This window comes from Salvelinus alpinus, chromosome 3, assembly GCF_045679555.1.
Source record: "Salvelinus alpinus chromosome 3, SLU_Salpinus.1, whole genome shotgun sequence".
NCBI lineage: Eukaryota > Metazoa > Chordata > Actinopteri > Salmoniformes > Salmonidae > Salvelinus > Salvelinus alpinus.
This window is the reverse complement of record NC_092088.1, coordinates 93,325,995-93,336,589: the sequence shown is the minus strand read 5'-3', so window position 1 is coordinate 93,336,589 and position 10,595 is coordinate 93,325,995. Positions and strand designations below refer to the sequence as shown.

Here is a 10,595-nt window from a genome sequence, read left to right as displayed (position 1 = left end):
ACCTACCCTATGGGCCCCACTACCCTATAACAGACACTACACACCACCCTAACAGACACTACACACCACCCCCTAACAGACACTACACACTACCCTAACAGACACTACACACTACCCTAACAGACACTACACACTACCCTAACAGACACTACACACTACCCTAACAGACACTACACACTACCCTAACAGACACTACACATTACCCTAACAGACACTACACACTACCCTAACAGACACTACACACTACCCTAACAGACACTACACACTACCCTAACAGACACTACACACTACCCTAACAGACGCTACACACTACCCTAACAGACACTACACACCACCCTAACAGACACTACACACTACCCTAACAGACACTACCCTAACAGACACTACACACTACCCTAACAGACGCTACACACTACCCTAACAGACACTACACACTACCCTAACAGACACTACACACTACCCTAACAGACACTACACACTACCCTGACAGACACTACACACTACCCTAACAGACACTACACACTACCCTGACAGACACTACACACTACCCTAACAGACGCTACACACTACCCTAACAGACACTACACATTACCCTAACAGACACTACACACTACCCTAACAGACACTACACACTACCCTAACAGACACTACACACTACCCTAACAGACGCTACACACTACCCTAACAGACACTACACACTACCCTAACAGACACTACACACTACCCTAACAGACACTACACACTACCCTGACAGACACTACACACTACCCTAACAGACACTACACACTACCCTAACAGACACTACACACTACCCTAACAGACACTACCCTAACAGACGCTACACACTACCCTAACAGACACTACACACTACCCTAACAGACACTACACACTACCCTAACAGACACTACACACTACCCTAACAGACGCTACACACTACCCTAACAGACACTACACACTACCCTAACAGACACTACACACTACCCTAACAGACACTACACACTACCCTGACAGACACTACACACTACCCTAACAGACACTACACACTACCCTAACAGACACTACCCTAACAGACGCTACACACTACCCTAACAGACGCTACACACTACCCTGACAGACACTACACACTACCCTAACAGACACTACACACTACCCTAACAGACACTACACACTACCCTAACAGACACTACACACTACCCTAACAGACACTACACACTACCCTAACAGACACTACACACTACCCTAACAGACACTACACATTACCCTAACAGACACTACCCTAACAGACACTACCCTAACAGACACTACACACTACCCTGACAGACACTACACACTACCCTAACAGACACTACACACTACCCTGACAGACACTACACACTACCCTAACAGACGCTACACACTACCCTAACAGACACTACACACTACCCTAACAGACACTACACATTACCCTAACAGACACTACACACTACCCTAACAGACACTACACACTACCCTAACAGACACTACCCTAACAGACACTACACACTACCCTAACAGACGCTACACACTACCCTAACAGACACTACACACTACCCTAACAGACACTACACACTACCCTAACAGACACTACACACTACCCTAACAGACGCTACACACTACCCTAACAGACACTACACACTACCCTAACAGACACTACACATTACCCTAACAGACACTACCCTAACAGACACTACCCTAACAGACACTACCCTAACAGACACTACACACTACCCTAACAGACACTACACACTACCCTAACAGACACTACACACTACCCTAACAGACACTACACACTACCCTAACAGACACTACACATTACCCTAACAGACACTACCCTAACAGACACTACCCTAACAGACACTACACACTACCCTAACAGACACTACCCTAACAGACACTACACACTACCCTAACAGACACTACCCTAACAGACACTACCCTAACAGACACTACACACTACCCTAACAGACACTACACATTACCCTAACAGACACTACACACTACCCTAACAGACACTACACATTACCCTAACAGACACTACCCTAACAGACACTACCCTAACAGACACTACCCTAACAGACACTACACACTACCCTGACAGACACTACACACTACCCTAACAGACACTACACACTACCCTGACAGACACTACACACTACCCTAACAGACGCTACACACTACCCTAACAGACACTACACACTACCCTAACAGACACTACACATTACCCTAACAGACACTACACACTACCCTAACAGACACTACACACTACCCTAACAGACACTACACACTACCCTAACAGACACTACCCTAACAGACACTACACACTACCCTAACAGACACTACACACTACCCTAACAGACACTACACACTACCCTAACAGACACTACACACTACCCTAACAGACACTACACACCACCCTAACAGACACTACACACTACCCTAACAGACACTACGCACTACCCTAACAGACACTACACACCACCCTAACAGACACTACACACTACCCTAACAGACACTACCCTAACAGACACTACCCTAACAGACGCTACACACTACCCTAACAGACGCTACACACTACCCTAACAGACGCTACACACTACCCTAACAGACGCTACACACTACCCTAACAGACGCTACACACTACCCTAACAGACGCTACACACTACCCTAACAGACGCTACACACTACCCTAACAGACGCTACACACTACCCTAACAGACGCTACACACTACCCTAACAGACGCCACACACTACCCTAACAGACGCCACACACTACCCTAACAGACACTACACACTACCCTGACAGACACTACACACTACCCTGACAGACACTACACACTACCCTAACAGACACTACACACTACCCTAACAGACACTACACACTACCCTAACAGACACTACACACTACCCTAACAGACACTACACACTACCCTGACAGACACTACACACTACCCTAACAGACACTACACATTACCCTAACAGACACTACACACTACCCTAACAGACACTACACACTACCCTAACAGACACTACCCTAACAGACACTACACACTACCCTAACAGACGCTACACACTACCCTAACAGACACTACACACTACCCTAACAGACACTACACACTACCCTAACAGACACTACCCTAACAGACACTACACACTACCCTAACAGACACTACACACTACCCTAACAGACACTACCCTAACAGACACTACACACTACCCTAAATGACTCCCCCCCTCTCTACTTTAGTAGTTTAGTGGGAAGCTGCAGTACAGTATCAAGCAACATGGTCTGTCTGAGGTAGTTTAGTGGGAAGCTGCAGTACAGTATCAAGCAACATGGTCTGACTGAGGTAGTTTAGTGGGAAGCTGCAGTAACACATATTAACAGCTAGGGGGAAGCATACAGCCACCCAGACCCTTCTCTCTCGCTCTCTTTCGCTCTCTCCCGCTATCTCTCTCCTCTCTCTCTCTCTCTCGCTCTCTTTCGCACACTCCCACTATCTCGCTCCTCTATCTCTCTCTCGCTCTCTTTCGCTCTCTCCCACTATCTCTCTCCTCTCTCTCGCTCTCTTTCGCACTCTCTCCTCTCTCTCGCTCTCTTTCGCACTCTCCCACTATCTCGCTCCTCTATCTCTCTCTCGCTCTCTTTCGCACTCTCCCTCTATCTCTCTCTCTCTCGCTCTCTTTCGCACTCTCCCACTATCTCTCTCCTCTCTCTCTTTCGCACTATCTCTCTCCTCTCTCTCTCGCTCTCTTTCGCACTCTCCCACTATCTCTCTCCTCTCTCTCTCGCTCTCTTTCGCACTCTCCCACTATCTCTCTCCTCTATCTCTCTCTCTCTCGCTCTCTTTCGCACTCTCCCGCTATCCGCTATCTCTCTCCTCCTCTATCTCTTTCTCCCCCTCTCTCTTGCTCTCTCCCCTCTCTCTTTCTCTATCTCCCCCTCCCCCGCTATCTCTCTCCTCTATCTCTCCCTCTCCCTCTCGCTCCCTCTTCCCCTCCGCTCTCTCAATTCAATTTCAATTGAAGGGCTTTATTGGCATGGGAAACATATGTTTACATTGCCAAAGCAAGTTAAATAGATAATAAGCTAAAGTGAAATAGACAATAAAACATTTACAGTAAACATTATTTTCTCTCTCTCTCTCTCTCTCTCTCTCTCTCTCTCTCTCTCTCTCTCTCTCTCTCTCTCTCTCTCTCTCTCTCTGTCTCTCTCTCTCTCTGTATCTCTCTCTCTCCCCCCTCCAGACACCACTCAGGTATTCAGTCATTCCAGCAGCTCCAATGAGTACCAGTGTATTGATTGTTGTAATATCTGCCTGTAACAAATTAAAATACTTTATTGTCCTCCCCTTTCATTTTACACAGTAACATCAACCTCTCTGACCCCCTAATTGTGTGTGTGTGTGTGTGTGTGTGTGTGTGTGTGTGTGCTTGTGTGTTTGCGTGTGCAGCACACCTGTGTGTGTCTTTCACCGTCTCAGACCCCCTAATCTCTCTCTCTTCCTGATTGACAAGCGCCATCCGGGGACAACACCACCATTTGTATTGTTCTCCTCCCGACTCCTCCGTTAAACCCTTATTATTATTCTCCCTCACAATCATTTACATATTCTTAAGTATTTCCCTTCCGAGAGGGCCCCTGTACGACGACGTTCCATACCAAATCCCCTTCTTAAGTGTTTGATGCATTTGGAAAATTCCTTCTTAAACTATCTACATGCACTATTAGCTCAGTATAATGGTGAGGGCCTAATCTGGAGGATGATAAGGATGGAGAGGGGCTTTCTGAGGCTCTCGTATTCTTCAGGGGGATGACATGATGCACTAGTATTTCCAGACAGGGACGATTCAACCAGGCTCAAATGTCAACACAAATGTCAAGTGGCTGCGTCGCTTGACGAATACCTTTTTCTAATCGTTCCTGTGAGATGGGGAAGGACAGGAGGGATGGATGGGAGAGGGGAGGGGAGGTGGGCAGGAGGGATGGATGGAAGGGAGAGGGGAGGTGGGCAGGAGGGATGGATGGAAGGGAGAGGAGAGGTGGGCAGGAGGGAGGGATGGAAGGGAGAGGGGAGGTGGGCAGGAGGGATGGATGGAAGGGAGAGGAGAGGTGGGCAGGCCTGGTAGAGTAGAGGTGCAGTGGGTTGTGTTTGGGGGATGTTGGTTTGCCAGTGTGGTTCCTTTTGTCTTTTTCAGGTCCAATTGGAATTGTAGATGTGTATATCTGCTCTCCTCTCATCTCTCTGAGTAATATGTCTGTCTATCAGTTCAATAACATCCATGACATGTCATGAACTTATCAATAGGAAGGTGTCTGTCTTTGGGGTGTAATTACCCATGGTCCTCTATGATAATGCTGAGAGGGAGAGGGAGCGCCAGAGAAAGGGAGAGTCGAGGGAGAGGAGAAAGGGAGACCGAGCGAGGGAGAGGAGAAAGGGAGACCGAGAAAGGGAGAGCGAGGGAGGGAGGGAGAGGAGAAAGGGAGAGGCGAGGGAGGGAGGGAAATCGAGGGAGGGAGAGGAGAAAGGGAGAGGCGAGGAAGGGAGAGGCGAGGGAGGGAGGGAGATGGAGGGAGGGAGAGGAGAAAGGGAGAGCGAGCGAGTGTCAAGTATCTGCCTCGTGTAGGTGTGTGTGAAGACATCAGCAGCGATATAAAGAGCTCATATCAGAGCATCTCCATTGTGTGTGGTCTATGTACATGTGTTGCTCTACACATGGCGTGACGTGTGAGAGGGAAACGGAGGTCTTGTGAGGTATTGTACCCAGGAGAGCTTGACTCTTTAGGGCCCGTTCTGCTGCCTAAAGGACTGGGGAGGTTTTCTACTGCTTTTTCAATAGCATATAGGCTACGTGTGTGTGTGCTTGTTAGGGTTTGTGTTTCATTTAGCCTGTGACGGTATAGCAGACTAAAAGACAGGAGAAGTCCAGGATATTAACTGCTGCAGGAAAACCTCAAACACTGAAACACACACTGTACACTGACATGGAATAGAGGCCTGCAACTGGCTACAATATGTTATGTGGAGAGTAGAAACAGAGAGAAGAGAGACAGACAGTGAGATGGAGAGAGAGAGAGACAGTGAGATGGAGAGAGAGAGAGACAGTGAGATGGAGAGAGACAGACCGTGAGATACAGTGAGATGGAGAGAGAGAGACAGTGAGATAGCGAGAGAGAGACAGTGAGATAGCGAGAGAGAGACAGTGAGATAGCGAGAGAGACAGACAGTGAGATAGCGAGAGAGAGACAGTGAGATGGCGAGAGAGAGACAGTGAGATAGCGAGAGAGAGACAGTGAAATGGAGAGAGACTGACAGTGAGATGGAGAGAGAGAGACAGTGAGATGGAGAGAGAGAGACAGTGAGATGGCGAGAGAGAGACAGTGAGATGGCGAGAGAGACACAGTGTGATGGCGAGAGAGAGACAGTGAGATGGCGAGAGAGAGACAGTGAGATGGAGAGAGAGAGACAGTGAGATGGCGAGAGAGAGACAGTGAGATGGCGAGAGAGAGACAGTGAGATGGCGAGAGAGAGACAGTGAGATGGCGAGAGAGAGACAGTGAGATGGCGAGAGAGAGACAGTGAGATGGCGAGAGAGAGACAGTGAGATGGCGAGAGAGAGACAGTGAGATGGCGAGAGAGAGACAGTGAGATGGCGAGAGAGAGACAGTGAGATGGCGAGAGAGAGACAGTGAGATGGCGAGAGAGAGACAGTGAGATAGCGAGAGAGAGACAGTGAGATGGAGAGAGACTGACAGTGAGATGGAGAGAGAGAGACAGTGAGATGGAGAGACACAGTGAGATGGAGAGAGAGAGACGGAGAGAGAGAGACAGTGAGATGGAGAGAGAGGGACAGTGAGATGGAGAGAGAGAGACAGTGAGATGGAGAGAGAGAGAGACAGTGAGATGGAGAGAGAGACACAGTGAGATGGAGAGAGAGACACAGTGAGATGGAGAGAGAGAGACAGTGTGATGGAGAGAGAGAGACAGTGAGATGGAGAGAGAGAGAGACAGTGAGATGGAGAGAGAGACAGTGAGATGGAGAGAGAGAGAGACAGTGAGATGGAGAGAGAGGGACAGTGAGATGGAGAGAGAGAGAGACAGTGAGATGGAGAGAGAGAGAGACAGAGATGGAGAGAGAGAGAGACAGTGAGATGGAGAGAGACAGTGAGATGGAGAGAGAGACACAGTGAGATGGAGAGAGAGAGACAGTGTGATGGAGAGAGAGAGACAGTGAGATGGAGAGAGAGAGACAGTGTGATGGAGAGAGAGAGACAGTGTGGTGGAGAGAGAGATACAGTGAGATGGAGAGAGAGAGACGGTGAGATGGAGAGAGAGAGACAGTGAGATGGAGAGAGAGGGATGGAGAGAGAGAGACAGTGAGATGGAGAGAGAGAGTGAGATGAAGAGAGAGAGACAGTGTGATGGAGAGAGAGAGACAGTGTGATTTAGAGAGAGACAGTGTGATGGAGAGAGAGAGACAGTGTGATGGAGAGAGAGAGACAGTGTGATGGAGAGAGAGAGACAGTGAGATGGAGAGAGAGAGACAGTGAGATGGAGAGAGAGGGACAGTGAGATGGAGAGAGAGAGACAGTGAGATGGAGAGAGAGATACAGTGAGATGGAGAGAGAGAGACAGTGAGATGGAGAGAGAGATACAGTGAGATGGAGAGAGAGAGTGAGATGGAGAGAGAGGGACAGTGAGATGGAGAGAGAGATACAGTGAGATGGAGAGAGAGAGACAGTGAGATGGAGAGATAGAGACAGTGAGATGGAGAGATAGAGACAGTGAGATGGAGAGAGAGGGACAGTGAGATGGAGAGAGAGAGACAGTGTGATGGAGAGAGAGATACAGTGAGATGGAGAGAGAGAGACAGTGAGATGGAGAGAGAGAGACAGTGAGATGGAGAGAGAGAGACAGTGAGATGGAGAGAGAGAGACAGTGAGATGGAGAGAGAGGGACAGTGAGATGGAGAGAGATCCACAAAGAATTCGAAAACAAATCCAATTTTGATAAACTCCCATATCTACTGGGTGAAATTCCACAGTGTGCCATCACAGCAGCAAGATTTGTGACCTGTTGCCACAAGAAAAGGGCAACCAGTGAAGAACAAACACCACTGTAAATACAACCCATATTTATGTTTATTTATTTTAACTTGTGTGCTTTAACCATTTGTACATTGTTACAACACTGCATATATATAATATGACATTTGTAATGTCTTTATTGTTTTGAAACTTCTGTATGTGTAATGTTTACTGTTCATTTTTATTGTTTATTTGACTTTTGTATATTACCTACCTCACTTGCTTTGGCAATGTTAACACATGTTTCCCATGCCAATAAAGCCCCTTGAATTGAATTGAATTGAAATTGAAGAGAGACAGACCGTAAGAGGGAGAGAGAGATGGAGAGAGACAGACCGTAAGAGGGAGAGAGAGATGAAGAGAGACAGACCGTAAGAGGGAGAGAGAGATGGAGAGAGATTCAGTTTGACAGCCGCTGGTTCATTTCTCCTGTGTGTTGTTCCCTATCTAGAATAGTGACTTAGCTGCAGTCTTCAGTTATTATGCTGGATAGAGTTGACTCCCTGCCTCCCCACACACAGTGCCCCAAAGACACAGCTGGTTAACTGACAACTCCAGCCAGTGCTTCCAGGACACAACGCCGACCGAGAGAGAAAGAAAAGTGAGCGAGCGGGGGAGAGAAAGAGAGAAGGCAGAATGGCCCGGCGAGGCAGCATAGAGGTCCTCTGTTCTCTGACAGCGAGGCAGCATGGAGGTCCTCTGTTCTCTGACAGCGAGGCAGCATGGAGGTCCTCTGTTCTCTGACAGCGAGGCAGCATGGAGGTCCTCTGTTCTCTGACAGCGAGGCAGCATGGAGGTCCTCTGTTCTCTGACAGCGAGGCAGCATGGAGGTCCTCTGTTCTCTGACAACGAGGCAGCATAGAGGTCCTCTGTTCTCTGACAGCGAGGCAGCATAGAGGTCCTCTGTTCTCTGACAGCGAGGCAGCATAGAGGTCCTCTGTTCTCTGACAACGAGGCAGCATAGAGGTCCTCTGTTCTCTGACAACGAGGCAGCATAGAGGTCCTCTGTTCTCTGACAGCGAGGCAGCATAGAGGTCCTCTGTTCTCTGACAGCGAGGCAGCATAGAGGTCCTCTGTTCTCTGACAACGAGGCAGCATGGAGGTCCTCTGTTCTCTGACAGCGAGGCAGAGCTCTACACGTAGAGGAGAGAGAGACCAGATGTATCAGTGTTTAACACCTAGAGGAGAGAGAGATGTATCAGTGTTTAACACCTAGAGGAGAGAGAGACCAGATGTATCAGTGTTTTACACCTAGAGGAGAGAGAGACCAGATGTATCAGTGTTTAACACCTAGAGGAGAGAGAGACCAGATGTATCAGTGTTTTACACCTAGAGGAGAGAGAGACCAGATGTATCAGTGTTTAACACCTAGAGGAGAGAGAGACCAGATGTATCAGTGTTTTACACCTAGAGGAGAGAGAGACCAGATGTATCAGTGTTTAACACCTAGAGGAGAGAGAGACCAGATGTATCAGTGTTTTACACCTAGAGGAGAGAGAGACCAGATGTATCAGTGTTTTACACCTAGAGGAGAGAGAGACCAGATGTATCAGTGTTTAACACCTAGAGGAGAGAGAGACCAGATGTATCATTGTTTTTTGGAGCCCGACTATTTGGTTTTCAAATCTTTGGGTGTATGTAGGTGTGTAGGTGTGTTTTGTTCCTTATCTAGAATTCTGACAAGACTTAGCTGCTGGCCTATTAGCTGCTGGCCTATTAGCTGCTGGCCTATTTTTCACTTCCAAGTTGTAACCCCCCCTCCCCTCTAAGACATTTCATTATTTAATTCCATGTGTTGTGTGAACAGCGAACAACACAGGACATCGGTCTTCTCTAGTTCCAATCCCATGATGCCTTTTACCAGGGCTATGGTGACATGGGCCCAGTTCCATATCGACCCCTAGCTCCTACCTGTAAGCACTTTGGAGATCAGAACCGGTTTGGATTGGTATGGTAGTTTTACTAATGGGACTTTATGTCATTATTTTCTCCATCTGTCCAATGGTTTCAGATGTGGTGCCACTGGGAAGAGGCTGTGTGAAGTAGAGCGATGGTGACAGAATACAATATGACTCCTTTATTAGACATTACATCAGCACAAAACACCTTCACTCTATCCACCAGATTTTAACAAGTATTTATCCCTCCCTCCCTCCCTCCCTCCCTCCCTCTCTCTTTCTCTCTCTCTCTTTCCCTCCCTCCCTCCCTCCCTCAGGAGTCTCCTTCAGGTCGTAGAAAGGCGCTGGCCAGCAGCAGCATTAACATGAAGCAGTATGCCAGCCCCATGCCCACACAGACGGACGTCAAGCTCAAGTTCAAGCCCCTCTCCAAGAAGGTGGTGTCTGCCACGCTACAGTTCTCCCTCTCCTGCATCTTCCTCCGTGAGGGCAAGGCCACGTAAGTCCACACACACACACAGCAAGGCCACGTAAGTCCACACACACACACACGGCAAGGCCACGTAAGTCCACACACACACACACACACACAC

General features: G+C 48.3%; 1 protein-coding gene across 1 annotated transcript in view; it reads left to right on the top strand.

Annotated features, from left to right (window-relative positions):
- The window catches only part of ehbp1 (EH domain binding protein 1), a 390,693-nt gene that overhangs the window by 64,924 nt on the left and 315,174 nt on the right, over window positions 1-10,595 (top strand). The window contains exon 6 of the mRNA XM_071394516.1: window positions 10,320-10,501. Within this exon, the coding sequence (XP_071250617.1) occupies window positions 10,320-10,501 (182 nt within the window). The remainder of the gene's footprint in view (window positions 1-10,319; window positions 10,502-10,595) is intronic.